This window comes from Podarcis raffonei, chromosome 16 (assembly GCF_027172205.1).
Source record: "Podarcis raffonei isolate rPodRaf1 chromosome 16, rPodRaf1.pri, whole genome shotgun sequence".
Taxonomy (NCBI): domain Eukaryota; kingdom Metazoa; phylum Chordata; class Lepidosauria; order Squamata; family Lacertidae; genus Podarcis; species Podarcis raffonei.
This window is the reverse complement of record NC_070617.1, coordinates 40,279,935-40,294,889: the sequence shown is the minus strand read 5'-3', so window position 1 is coordinate 40,294,889 and position 14,955 is coordinate 40,279,935. Positions and strand designations below refer to the sequence as shown.

The window sequence follows — 14,955 nt, the reverse complement described above, 5'->3', positions numbered from 1 at the left end:
CCCACCCACCCACACCCAGGTTTTTTTCTGTGAATGTAAGAAGAGGCCTGCAGGGGCAGGTCAGAGTTCCACCCAGTCCCGCAACCAGCTTCCTAAAGTGAATCATAGAATCATAGAATCATAGAGTTGGAAGAGACCACAAGGGCCATCGAGTCCAACCCCCTGCCAAGCAGGAAACACCATCAGAGCACTCCTGACATATGGTTGTCAAGCCTCTGCTTAAAGACCTCCAAAGAAGGAGACTCCACCACACTCCTTGGCAGCAAATTCCACTGTCGAACAGCTCTTACTGTCAGGAAGTTCTTCCTAATGTTTAGGTGGAATCTTCTTTCTTGTAGTTTGGAACCATTGCTCCGTGTCCGCTTCTCTGGAGCAGCAGAAAACAACCTTTCTCCCTCCTCTATGTGACATCCTTTTATATATTTGAACATGGCTATCATATCACCCCTTAACCTCCTTTTCTCCAGGCTAAACATGCCCAGCTCCCTTAGCCGTTACTCATAAGGCATCGTTTCCAGGCCTTTGACCATTTTGGTTGCCCTCCTCTGGACACGTTCCAGTTTGTCAGTGTCCTTGAACTGTGGTGCCCAGAACTGGACACAATACTCCAGGTGAGGTCTGACCAGAGCAGAATACAGTGGCACTATTACTTCCCTTGATCTAGATGCTATACTCCTATTGATGCAGCCCAGAATTGCATTGGCTTTTTTAGCTGCCGCGTCACACTGTTGGCTCCGGGAACACAGGAAGCTGCCTTATACGGAATCAGAACGTTGGTCCATCTAGCTCAGTTTTGTCTACACTGACTGGCAGCAGCTCTCCATCTTCCTAGCCTTACATGGAGATGCCAGGGATAGAGACTGGGACCTCCTGCTTGCAGTGCAGATGCTCTCCCACTGAGCTACAACTCTTTGCAGCTATGGAAGTCTACAAGCTGGCTGTACAGGAAGGAGAGCCCTCCAGTTGCCCCCCAGCACCTGATTTTCAGATACAGTCGTACCTTGGAAGTCGAAAGGAATCCATTCTGGAAGTCTGTTCAACTTTCAAATGTTTGGAAGCCAAGGTGCGGCTTCCAATTGGCTGCAGGGGCCTGTCTGTGTGCTGTGACCTGAACCAACCTTTTCCAACCTGTTTTGTTCCAGATGTTTTGGACTACAACTCTCTTCAGTCTCAGCCAGCTTTACCAGTATTTAGGAAAGATGGGCGTTGTAGCCTGAAACGTGGAGGGCAACAGGTTGGCTGGTCTGAATAGTCCATTTAACATCATTGAAGTGAAGCAGGCAGGAGGTCTGCCTGAGGTGTGGATGCGAGTCTCCTAGGCTGCCCCCGAACTCCTTGAAATGAAGGCAGGAAACAAGTGTAAGGCTGCAACTAATAACTATGTGGGGCACAAAGGAAGTTCTGGCAGACAAGTTTACATCTATGTTGTTGCAGTTGCTGTGGTTTTATTCTAAAGATGGCAGTTGCTTTTTGGGAAGTTGAGTTCTTCTTGCCAGAACTCAGAGAGTTGGGACTTTCCTTAATTTCTTCTTCTTTTTAGTGCTGCTTTACCTTTGTTGATTTTTTTAAAACCAAAAAACCATGAGTCTTGATCTTGCTCAGTCTCCTGCCTTTGCTGTCCATGCAGGACACCCAGGCAGGACTCCATGTGGCTTCCTGCAACAGTAGACTTATCTCTCCCTGAAGAAAATAGTGCTTGAAGGGTATTACTTCCCCCCCTTTATTCTTAGGGTGTGTGCACAGGTTTTCAATGAGAGGGGTAAGCAGAAATGGTTGGGAGAGGGAAGTGAGTCAGTTGAGATTTTAATGTTAGCCACAAAGTCAGGGAAAAGATGAGTTATTCAAGTTTGCTGTGGAGGTTTGGTGTGGGTGCTACTTATTGGTTGGCACCCATATCACAAAGAGACCTGTGCTAAATTTGTGGAAATACCGTACTTTTCCATCTATAAGGCGCCTCCATTTATGGGACTCAGTTTTAAGAAAATGAGGGGAGATGGCCCAAAGTTGTTGAGCTTCTCCCCCCAAGGCAGCTGTGGGCAGGAAACACTCCCTAGATCGTTTCCTGAATCAGGGGAAGTTGCGCTCCCGCCAACCAGCTGGCTGGCAGGCGTGCTGCCCCCCCCATGCCACCACCCGTGTATTGGACGACCCCAGTTTTTTGACAGGGTGTTTCAGTCAATATGGTAGTTTTGCCCTTTATTCATTTTTTAATTTATTAACGTGAATAAAAAGGGACCTGTTGTCACTTACAGCTCCCAGTTCTTGTCATTTTTGTTATTAATATTTATTGGTCATTTTACTCACAGAAATGATTCAAAGTGATTTACAACCACAGACACTAAAGCCATGGAAAGATATCCTCAGTTACCTACAGCCCATCCTAGACAAGGATGCTTCTCTTTCACAGGGCCCTGTGTTTGCTTTGACACAGTCCTGCTCCCCACCCCAACCTAAAACAGCTATTTAACTAGCAGGTCACATTAGCAGATCCAGATGCCAACTTTGTTCCCCATGTCATGGCAACGCTTTTATGGGACCTAATAATGTCATCTACATCGTCAGAGGTTCATTTACCTGCTCATTTTCTGAAAGTGCTGACAGTGACCTTCTGTATTCTACATAGGAGAAACAGTCCAGTCTCAGCGCAAGTCAATAATTGGATACAAAATTGGTATCAGAAATGGCAATATTGAAAAACAAGTTGGGGAACAATTCAGCTTCTCAGGCCCTCAGCAACTGACCTTACAGTGGCCAAAGTAGCAGAGAGGAGCTTCAAAGAGAGACTTGAAAACTGCTGAATGATAATTAATCAGGAGGTTCAAATGCTATCCCTTGCGGATTGAATCAGCACAATGGATTTTCATCACATTACATATGCTAATAGCTTACCAGTACTGGTTGTTTTATTAGCATGGTGTATTCATGAATGGTCACTGTTAAAAATGTAATTATCACCATTTGTGCTTTTCTCTGTCCATTTTTCTTCTGACCTTACTGTTTACAATTCCTCTCCAGGCAGCATGTGTTTTATTTATTTATTTAGAAAAAATACAAACTGCTTAATTTTTATTTATATATAAATAAATAATTTTAAATAATTATCTTTATACAGATCTATATGATTTACACTTAAATACTTAGCCTTCCTTTCAGTCTTTAATCCAGACACATCTTGTAATTTATTTTTACTCTCAGCATTCATATTTTTATCCAAGAGATTGGTTTTATCTTTATTAATCTTAAGACCTGCTAGCTTGCCAGATTTGTTTATCTCTTGTACTACTTTCAGGATTGACTCAATTGGTTCTTCTACAGATATCACCATGTCGTCTTTCTCCTCCTTTTGGCTGGACTCAGCATGGCCCTCTGCTCTGCTACAAACAATATTTTATTGTGGTGGCATTAGGATAAGCAACAGGGAAAAGGCAAGCCAGGCTGGCACACTGGTGGTCTGGTTCCAGCCGGGAGCTTCCCATGAAGACAGAAATGGCAGGAAATATCAAAGCTGAGCTTTTGGGGCTGTCAAGTAATAATATATATTTTACAGTTACTTGGTGGAAAGAAAGCAAGAGAGAGAGAGAGAGAGAGAGAGAGAGAGAGAGAGAGAAGGGCGGGGGAGACAAAAGAAAAGTATTTTAAAGATTTTTCCTTCTTGGGATGCCAGGAAAGTTAGTTATTTTAATCCCCAGCCTCCCATTCATAGAACGCTTCCCTGCTCCAAATGCCAAAAGTGGATGAAAGATGGTGGCTTCTCCCAGCAGCTGCACTTGCTCATTGCTCTTGGAAGTGCTGTAGCCCCACAGCAGAGCCACTGCTTTGCATGCAGAAGGTCTGGATAGGGTTGGGAGAGACCCTGAGCTCCGTGGAGTCAGGATAAGGCAGCTTCCTAAGTTCCCATGGAGAGGTGTGGCAAGGGAAGCTTGGGGTCTTGTATAAGCAACTTGAAGAATTGTTTTCGGGTGGCAAGATTTGTTTAGATGTGGGCAGAGAAGCAGAGTGCATTTCGAAAGGTTCCCACAAGATCATTCGGCGTGTCTGAGAACAGGGCTCTCCCCTGGTGTTGGGCCCTCGAGATGTTGCTGGACGCCCATCGTCCTGGACACATTGGCCATGCTGGCTGAGGCAGATGGTCTTCCTAGTCTAAACAGAGGGGTCAAAGTTGAGGGAGGCTATTCTAAGCGGCAACCACATCAGTTACAGTTTGTGTCTGTAGGGCCAAAGGGTCTTTGTTCTTGCCTTAATTCAAAACATGGTACTTGTGTGTATTAAGTACCCGTCCAGATGACATGATTTGCTTGCAGAAAGTTTACCTGGAGATTAGACTGTGTCCAGTCTTTATTGAGCTTTTATTTAGAATTTTTTTGCAGAGAGGTTTATACTACTATGAGCATTCATCCTGATTGACTTGCAAAGTGCTTGCACATCTTTTCTGCTAACTGTTTATCCCACAACTTGCAGTGCGTTTCCCTGTCACTTTTCTAACCATTTTTTTAAAAGTGGGTTTATCATGCTAGGGCAATGGAATTCCTCCTGCAAAGTACAGGAGGTGACCTAAGTTACTGACCAGGGATACAGGTCTTCCCTCCCCCCCACCTTCCTGAAATTGGCTTGAGGGAGTTGAGAGAACAGCATGCCGGGAGAGGAGAGGGGGGTAAGCTGAAACGTTTGTGCAGTTGGAACATTGGTAATGGCACAGCATAGAATTCCACCCCAGGACTGTGAACTTAGAAAACTACGGAATGGTTTCTTTTTGGTGCCTTTTGGGTGCAGGCTGCTATGAAGTGGAGTAGTTCTGAATGTCTGGTGTGCAAGTGCGCACAGCTCATGTTCAGAGCAGGAGCTCAGCGTGACCAAGAAAAGGAAGACTTTTGCTGTCCATGCAAAAAGATTATGCATCTGATAACCTAGACCCAGGCTGTGGTTTGTGGCTAATAACGCTTGTCTTTTGTCTGCTCTTTCCATCTGCTTGATAGATGTTCCGTTTTCACTTCTTACAAAATGTGAAATGTTTAATGCACACCCCAGAGGGCTTCATCTGTACCATTGTTATTGCCTCATACTTTATATTTTTATTTCTTTTTGACAGCACCTTTTTTTTTGGGGGGGGGGCTTGCAAAAGAAAGAATCAGAGTTGGAAGGGACCCAAGGGTCTCCCAGTCCAACCCCCCAGCAATGCAGGAATCTCAACTAAAGCATCCATGACAGATGGCCATCCAACCATCTGCCTAATTCTGGCTCTGTAAACACCAGAATTATATGAACCCTGCTCTGAGACCTTGGCTTGCTGATCAGAAGGTCGGCGGTTCGAATCCCCACGACAGGGTGAGCTCCCGTTGCTCAGTCCCTGCTCCTGCCAACCTAGCAGTTCGAAAACACGTCAAAGTGCAAGTAGATAACGACGGGAAGGTAAACAGCGTTTCTGTGCGCTGCTCTGGTTCTCCAGAAGCGGCTTAGTCATGCTGGCCACATGACCCGGAAGCTGTACGCCAGCTCCCTCGGCCAATAAAGCGAGATGAGCGCCGCAGCCCCAGAGTCAGTCACGACTGGACCTAATGGTCAGGGGTCCCTTTACCGTTAAGTAATAAGAGTAGTTCCACTGAAATAAAAGTTTTCTAAGTTCACAGTCCTGGGGTGGAATTCCTGGTGGTAGAGCATCTGCTTTGCATGCAGGAAGTCCAGTGTTTGGTCCCCAGCATCTCCAGGTAGGACTGGGAGAGAGTCTAGTCAAGTTCTGGAGGCCACTAAGTTGGCAAAGGCTGATTTAAAAGGATGTGGTAGAGGCTAGTCCAAGGGTCCTTTACCTTTCAGACCTATGAACAGGTTTGTGTATACGCATGGTTCCACAACACGCTTGGCTGTATGTGTGAGGAGGGGGGGTGGGGATGGGTGTAAAAAGATTTTTAAGAAGAGCTGCCCCCAAATCCCCAACATTAGGATTCCTCCCCCTCCTTTTCAGGTTCTTTTCAGGGATTTTTAAGAGAGATTTTGAAATCCTCCTTTGGCCTGGCTAAAATACTGACTTACCTTCCTCCTGGATTTTTGCACTGTGACTCCGTTATTATTTTTTTTAATATTTTTTTTATTAAGGATTTTCTTGTTTTACAGAAGTGTGGTGCCTCGTATTTTTTTTCTTCTTCCACGTAACATTTTTACAAATCTGTTTCATTTGTTGAGGCATTAGGGGGAGAAGAAAAAAGAAAGAAAAAAGAAAGGGGGGGTGGAGAGAGGGAAGATGGATGGGGGTGGGGTCGGGTGGCGGTGTTTCTATTATGTTTAATGTATGTAGACTGTGACTCCGTTATGGCTGCCAGGTCTTCCATTTTTTAATGAAACTGCTCTTGGTATCATGTGGCGGCTTTGGCCTAGGTTCTAAATAATTTGCTCCTTGTTCTTTGCGCAGCATCTCCCCTCCCTTTCCTGTGGGCAGGCACCATATCTGCTAATAAGGAACAGCTGAGGTATCAAGGTGTTTAATAGGTGTGGCAGAGAGCTTTTCAGTTAATTAAACTGCGGGAGCCCTCTCATTTTTGGAGGGGTCTAGGAACGAGATGGATGTGCCTTTTAATAAAATAGCACCTCCATCCTGCTCTCTCCGAAACAAATATTCCCCTTCTGAGAGTGTTTGAAGAGACATCCTTGAGATAATGGCAAATGGCTCAGGTCAGAGCTTTTTCAAGTTATCTTCCTTCAGGAAACTCTTTGATGCATCGCCCATGGGACCCTTTTGAGTTGTGAAGCAGAGCCAGTTGTTGACCCTGGACTGGGAGACCAGGGTTCAAATCCCCACTCAACTATGAAGCTCACTTTTCCCCCCTTTTTTCCATTTTTTTGTAAAGGTAAAGGTGCCCCTGCCCGTACGGGCCAGTCGTGACTGACTCTGGGCTGGCGAGCCAGCACCAGTGCAGCACACGGAAACACCGTTTACCTTCCCGCTATAAAGCAGTACCTATTTATCTACTTGCATTTAAGAGTGCTTTCGAACTGCTAGGTGGGCAGGAGCTGGGACCGAACGACGGGAGCTCACCCCGCTGCGGGGATTCGAACCGCCGACCATATGATTGGCAAGTCCAAGACGCTGAGGTTTTACCCACAGCGCCACCCGCGTCCCAACTATGAAGCTCACTTGAGTGCCCTTGGATTGGTCCCAATCTCTTGGCTTGGCCTACCTCACAGGGTTGTTGTGAGGGTGTATTATAAGAATTTAAGGTCTCAAATACATAAATTAAATGTACAAGGCAAACATGTACATAAATATATACACCACATGTCCGAAACAGTACAGGAGGACAGTCCTGAAACCATTTTGACTCTCCCAAACTGACCAAATGTTTCTCTGCCAGGAGGGAGGAAATGAAAAAACCTCCCCATTGTCTCTGTGCTCACAAATCCTGCCTTAAGGGCACATTGAAGGTGTGAATAGGGTGAGCCTGTGACCTGGCTCAGGAATGAAGAGTTTATCATTACAAAAGAATGGCCAGCCTGGCCGGGTGATCCAATCAGTGACCATTGACAGGTTTTCTGCCAGACAGGTTTTTGCTGCAAACCACCTCTTTCTGTCATGTATTTATGATGTATTGGGGGGGGGGTCCTGGGCTACACCCCTTCTGTGATGTATGTATGATGTTTCTGGGGGTGGTCTGGAATTTGAGGGTGGGCAGTTTGAAAAGTCTACATAAGGGCAGGCACACCTTTATTCTGAGTTCCTCCTCCATCCTGCGTGTGAGGAGTGAGGACCCTGTTGCAACAGTTTAATAAAGATCAGGTTTACTATCTGTTTTGCTTCTCAGTATTCTCTGGTTGGCCTCTGTTGTTTTCTCCTACTGATAGGGAACCCACTTAAGGACTCTATATGGGCTCTTGGAAAGAGAAAGGGAAAAGGGCAGATTTTGTTTACAACAGGTGAAATGGGGAAGGGAAAGCCATCTTGAGTTTCTTGAAGGAAAGGCAGGATAGTGGTAGTCTGGTGGCGGGGCAGGGAAGTGTGTGCAGGTGTGCAGAATGGTACCGAAAAGCGAAAGGAAGGTGGTACTGAAGTGTAGGTCTTGATCAAATAACAGAACAATAAAATGTCTGCCCATTTTGATTGATGACAACCTTTCTCAGGGGCACAAGACACAGGTTCTGCTATCAAGACACAGTATCTCGGACTATTAAGACTTGTTTTTAATACCACTTTGAGACTTTGCTTCTTCTTTTACAATGGTCCATCTAGCTCAATATTGTCTGCACTGACTGGCAGCAGCCCTCCAGGCTTTCTGACAAGGTTCTCCTCCGTGGTAATCCTCTGCAGGAAGCCAAGGCTCAGTGGTAGGGCGTCTGCTTTGCTTGCAGATGGTGCCAGGTTCAACACCCCACCCCACCAGGTAGGGATGAGAGAGACCCTTTTGTGAAATGGTGGAGTGCTGCTTCTAGTCATTGTGGACAATGCTGAGCTGGACAGTCAGCTTTGTGTGAGGCTGTTTAATACATTCCTAACATCTGAAGAAATGGATCGCTATGGTCAGGGCTCTGCATGGTCTGTTGGTCTCTGATTCAGAACTAAACTTTCTGGGAATGACAGCTTTCATTGTTGTTATTGTTATAAGAATTTTAAGGTCTCTCATATATATATGTTCATAACTATATATAAACCACATGTCTGAAACCCCATAGAAAAGGTCCTGAACAAATTGACCTCAAATATTTCTCTGCAAGGTCAAAGTGGGAAACCTCCCCATTGTCTCTTTCCTCACAAATCCTGTCCTCACAAATCCTGTCTTAAGGGCACATTCAAGATATGAACAGGGTGTGACCTAGATTCAGGAATTAAGTAGTTATAATAACAAAAGAGTGGCCAAAACCCAGATAATGCAATCAGGTAACTTGCCACACATAAGATAAACAACGCATTCAGATTTCTGTTGTAGACTGCCTCTTTTGTGATGTAGGTATGATGTTTCTGGGGGTGGTCTTGGACTCCAGGGCGGGCAATTTAAAATGTCTTTATAAGGGCGGGCACACCTTTGTTTAGGGTCATCCTCCTTTTCTGCGTGTGAGGGGAGCACCCTGTTGCAACAGTTAATAAAGATCAGACTTTGCTTCTCAATATTCTCTAGTTGCTTCTCAATATTCTTCTAGTTGGTTTCTGTTATTTTCTCCTACCTATAGAGAACCTACAAAAGGACTCTATATGGGTTCTTGGGTACCCGATAAGGGAACAGGAGCAGTTTTTTTCTTACATCATAAGATTATCTCCCCCCACCAATCTTCCTTTTATTGGTCAAAGAAGGGTGAAAGCAAACATGTTTCTGGATTTTAGAGGCTGCAGAGGTAAGTTTGAAAAGTTCATGTGTGATACCTGTCAAAAATGAGTGGTGGCATAATAAAAATAGATTTTTTTGTGGTTTCCAGAGGGGCTTTGGTTTGCTTCAAAGCTTCTTGCTCACCCCTGCCCCCCCCCCATGACTGGCAGAACAATGATGCAAAATACCCCAAACAGAATAAATCATAGAAATTATAGAAATTGTTAGATGTAAGCTTGCATAGTGTATGCGGGTCACAAAATGCATATTCCCTTGCTACAGAATCTTTTGAGGATGTGCTTTTAGTGTGGAGGGCACACAGTCCTATTGTGGGGAAGATTGAGAGTGTGTAATAGGCAGCTGGAACCCATGTGAAAGCCTCTGCAAATCCTGTCTCTTTTCTCCCCCCTCCCTTTTTGCCCAGGATGTGGGACTCTTGGAGTGTCAGCACCATTCCAGGGACTACCCTTCTCACTTCCCCCCTGGGTCTATCTTGCAGCCGCAGCGGAGGAGGCCGTCCTTACTATCAGAGTTCCAGCCAGGGAATGAAAGGTAAGGGGAACGCAAGGAGCGGTTGCATGTGTAGTGCTATGCGCAGAGTGCTTTGTGCACTGAAATAAGTGGGTCTGTAGGGAAAGGTTGCAAAAATCTTGAAATACAAATTTTCGTGTTTAAACCACCACCACCATCCAAGGGTTAATGCAGAAGTGGCACGAAATGGACCCAAAAATGAACAAACCCAAAATGGACAGAAAAATAAACTGATCTGTTCATCCAGTACCTTGAAGGATACACAGAACATGGGAGGCAGCTCAGAAACCAGCATTTCCTCCTTTTGGAGGTTTCTGGAGAATTGTATGAGTGTTGGCAAGGGATGCTTTCAAGTATGGGATCTACCTGGTGAGATCATTTGATTGTGGCCTTTCCCAGCTTTGTGGTCTATGATAGCCAGAAAAATATCCACAATATTTCTTGGAAGTGGTTGCCAAAGAGAAGCCGTGGAGTTCCTTCCTTTCTCCATCAGTAGAAGTTTTTAAATATAGACCTGCATAAACATATGTCAAGAGCGGCTCAAGCCGAATTAATCCTTCTTTGGTGCAGCAGTTGTGGACTTAGGTGACCTCTTGAGGCCCTTTCCCACACCCCCACGCTCCCCCCCCCCCCTTTGTGTTTCTTGGATTTATTGGTGGCTGGAGGCTGCAGTGCTGGTGAGGGCTAGCCACAGCAAATTCCTTGGGCTTTCTCTGGCACCAGAAGCGGTTCCCTCATTTCCCCCTCGCCCTTCCTTCGCCAGAGGAGTGGGGAGGAGCAGCCGTCCATGCAGCTGAGCCCCCCCCCCCGCAGATTCAAGCTAGACGCATCTGTAAGAGCTTTGGCTGGGTTCCCAGGTTCCGATTGCTTGGCTTCCAGCTGAGGCAGCTGGCTCTTGTGGGCTGGCAGGGGGTGGGGAGGAGCGGCAGGCACAAGGGAGGCCTGTGAATTTGGAGGAGAGGATTCAAGCAAACAGCAAGCACAGACTGCTGCTGTGTCTCTGAGGGGAGGAGGAAAAAATGGTTGAGGGCAGGAGGCCAAGCCTGGCATGGACCAGGGCTATCTGTGTCAGGCTACCCCTTGGCGTTAGGTAGAAGAGGGGTGGGAGACCTCAGGCCTAGGGTCTGAATATGGCCCCCTTGGACCCTCTGTCAGACTCTCAGCCATGCATTTGAACCCTCCTTGTATGTGTTTCACCTGGCTGGAGGATAGAGAGGGGTGCCAGTAGGAACAAGCCTGCTGTAGAAAGGTAAAATATATGTGCTCCACTGCTTGTCTTTGGCCCGGGCACCACTGTCATGTGGCCCTCAGAAGGCTGCTGAGAAAGGAATGTGGCCCTCCAGCTGAAAAAGGTTCCCCACCCCTGAAGTAGAACAAGCTTGCCCAGCCTGCTGCCCCCCAGATGTTTTTTGGTGAATCCAACTCCCATCAGCTGTGACTGTTGCCCATGCTGGCTGGCGCTGATGGGTGTTGCAGTCCTACAATGTTTGATGGGAGCAGTAGGTTGAGGTGGGAGAACATTCAGAGAGGAATGGACGGTGGGGGGGGGATTATTACTGACTCACTGCCCATCTGCTATCTGACGCCCTGGGTGTTAGTTTTTCCTTCCCTTTGTGTGGCCTCTTAGTTGAGTGCTTGACCAGAGTACTTTGGAAGGTGCCACCACAATGACCTCCCTCCAGAAATGGCCGGAAATCTGCTGGAGTCCAGGTTTTATTTTATTTTCACTCCCACCCCACTTCCTCGCCTGCCTGTCAGTTCTCGTAAGACACTCCTGTTTTTCAAAGCAGCTTACTCAGAGTCCTTGGTCTTCTCCTCATCACCAGCACAACAGCGGCATTTGCTTCTCATCCCTCCAGCTTCTCCTTTTGGCTGAAATGCTTCTGCTTCTGGAAAGGCAAGAGAGCAACTGATAGGGATTGATAGCTGGTGGGCTGCTCAGCAGCTCCAGAAATGAACCCCACGTGCCACATGAACAGCGGCTGGGGCCGTGGCAGGAGTGAGCAACCTCAGGCCTGGGGGCCAAAAGTTAGCCTTCAAGAATCTTTATCTGGCCCTCAAGGCTCCCCCCCCCTCCTCAAAGCCACACTCCCTCTTTCCAGGGCTTTCTTTGCATCCCCCATGAGTGCTTGGCTTGGCTGGAATGGAGGCTAGAGAGAGTGTTTGTGTGTAGCAGCCAGCCTCCTGCACGAAGGTTTCTTGTTGCTCCTCCTCCACTGGCATGTTGCCCCCAGAAGTTTTTCCAGAAGGGAATGTGGCTTCTGGGCTGAGAAAGGTTCCCCGGCCCAGGCTTCAGCAGAGCCGGCCTACCCATGAGGCAAGGTGAGGCAACCGCCTGAGGCGGCAAGATCCTCAAGGCAGCAAATCTGGATGTCAGTCTTTCTTTCCCCCTTGTTCCTGGTGTGGAACTTCCCTCCCTCCCTCCCCTCACCTTGGGCTGCAGTGTCTGTGTCTTTTGACAGCAAAGGCCACTATTTGTGCTACAAGACCTCTCCCAACATTTCTCCTGAACACTACAAAATCACTCCCGGCAAGTTTGTCATGCTCTGCAGTAAGTGAAGCTTTCACAGTGATCTACATAACAATGTGTTTCACAGTTATGATCCCTTGAGGTTCCGAAGCTGTTGCATTTTCCAAAGGCTTTGTGAAGGCAAAAAAGGGGGTGAAATCAATTATGCAAGTTCTGTTTGGCAATAGGCAGGTATGGCAAACCCTCCGGCCTCTCCAAGCCTTTTTATTCAGTCCTCTGACCCCTCCTTAGGGCTGCTGAGCCAGAACCCTCACTGGCCCTGCTTTGCCCCTTCATTGCCTGGATGGATGATAGAGATAGGCATGAGGCGAAACTAGCCCAGTGTCCCAAGTTAAAAGTCGCATGATTTGCTCAGCCGACTTCTGCCTCTGGCCTTGCCTACCATCGGCAGGTTGCTTAGAAGAAAACTCTGCCCTTGGTCATGGAGACTCAAATCGGAGAGGCTCTCCCAGTCTGTCTGCTGGTGGGCCACTTCAGGCTGCAGAGTAGAGGAAGACTGTTGTCCCCACAGGCCCAACATGACATCACATGTGCATGTCAAGCGGATATTCGGCTGCTTCTCCCTGAGGTCAGAGCCAAGCCATTGCCCATGTAACAGCCAGCTTTGGGGCTTGTTTTGAGTTATTTTTATATTCCAGAACCTGTGTTGTCTGTCTTGCTGCCTGCCTGCTCCCTCCCTGTTTGTCAGGTTCCACATCTGCTTGCATGTTCTTTGGCCTTCAGACCAGGCTCCTTGTAGGAGGAAGGGCAGTTGCTCAGAGGTAGAGGAGATCCAGATCCCAGGTCAGCCTTCAACATCTCCAGGTGGATTTAGAAAAGATTCCCTGCTGGAAACCTTAGAGAATTATTGTCAGCCAGTGTTGACAATACAGAACTAGATGGAATAGCAATCTGGTATAAGTCAGCTTTCTATTTTTTTTCTTTAATTTTTAAATTGAGAATATTTTAATTAAACAAAATTTAGTAGAAATAAAAAAATACAGAAGAAAATGAAATTAAAGGTATATTATATACTATACATGCAAACAACTTGAATTCCATATATGCTTGTTTAGTATACAGGTATTGTCAGGGGACTGCCATTGGAACAGGGGAGGGAGGCGGAGGGCCGTTGGGATACAGAGAGCTTCCAAAACTCCTGAGGAGCAGTTCCTCTTCCATCGGTGGGGAAAGCCACCCCTCCAGTGGAGAAGAGGGGAAAGGGCTTGAGGATGCTGCGGAGAGCCCCAGTGCCTCACCTAGGCAGGCTGGCCAGGAGGGATGCATGCCTCTTTCGTCGCCCAGCTTGCGCAGAGGGGTAAAACACAAGGAGGGGAGGCGGAGGCTTGGGGTGTCGAAGTTCTTATGTTGGGGGAGAAGCCGGAAGGGGCCACTCCCGGATTCTGTAAGTGACTAAGACGGACATGCACTTTGTGTATCTGCACTGTAAATAGTTTTCACAATAAAAACCTGTAAAAGACAGGTTTGGAGTCCTGCCTGGTTACTTGCGAGCAACCACCAGCAGCATCTGACAGGTATATAATGTTATCATCCAAATACATATATGGTTATTTATAACCTATTATATTTTTTATAAAAGCTTTCCAAATATTGTTATATTTTTCCGTAGAAAGGCTACATCTGTAAGCAAGTTGTTCATACATTGCGAGTGGTGTCATATGTTCAATCCATTGACTAAAGGGGGCCATAGATTTATCTTTACTGTGCCTCAATACTAGCCTTTTTGCCATAGTAAGGCAGCTTTCTATGACTCTAGTTTCTAAGGACCACATCCTGCAAGCACATCACTGGTTTTTTTTAGGGGAGTGGGTAGGTGTTGGCTGCTTCCACTTTTGCTCCAATCCTGCTCTGAAGGGATTTTATTGTTCAGACCCTCAGGCTGAAAAGTGATCCTGCCTCCATGCCTTCTGTGTGTCCCTGAAGCTGTTAACCAGGGGCCAGACTGCCTGCACCCAGCACCAATGCCTTCCAAATCTGGTAGTAGTATTCAAGAACACAGTCTCTCGCCTGCAGTTAAATTGGTACAGTCCTTTAAGATCTGTGCCATATTTTGCTTGTGGAGCCGTGCAAGTTGTCCCTGAGGCACTTTTATCTGGAGTTGTGAGGCATTTAACCTTGCAACACCTAGACAGTGCTTTACCACTAAGCTATGCCTTGCCACACCTCTTCTATTGTTTGTGGGCCATTTTCTGGAAGGTTTCCCCTGCAGCGTGTGTGCCGTGGGCCCCGCTGGGACAAATGAGCTTTGAAAAGTTATTTTAAGATCTCCTTTTCGTACACGTTGTACCACAAATACTTGCAGAGGAATGTGCTGGCAATCTTGCTTCTTTTCTTTGGTCACCGCCCCAAGGCATATTTCTAACATCCTAGGCTGTCCCTGAACCGTTCAGAAATGGTGTAGTGTTGCCCAGGAATATTTGAAGTGTACCCTCGAAACATCAAGATTTGCAGGCCCAAAGCAAGGTGCTCACGTTGGTGTCTAGGCCCCAAATGTCTGAAAAGCTGCTTCCATCCCCACAGAGACCCTCTTGAGTGCTAAGACCAGTGGAGGGTTTTTTCTTGGTAATACTGCCACCTTCAGAAGTGTCAGGAATGGCTGTCTGGGACAGGGCT

General features: G+C 46.8%; 1 protein-coding gene across 13 annotated transcripts in view; it reads left to right on the top strand.

Moving 5' to 3' along the window:
* The window catches only part of NCOR2 (nuclear receptor corepressor 2), a 359,439-nt gene that overhangs the window by 98,901 nt on the left and 245,583 nt on the right, over positions 1-14,955 (top strand). For all 13 annotated transcript variants that reach the window (XM_053369224.1, XM_053369223.1, XM_053369214.1 and 10 more), the window contains exon 3: positions 9,706-9,833. In XM_053369224.1, coding sequence (XP_053225199.1) covers positions 9,706-9,833 — 128 coding nt within the window. The remainder of the gene's footprint in view (positions 1-9,705; positions 9,834-14,955) is intronic.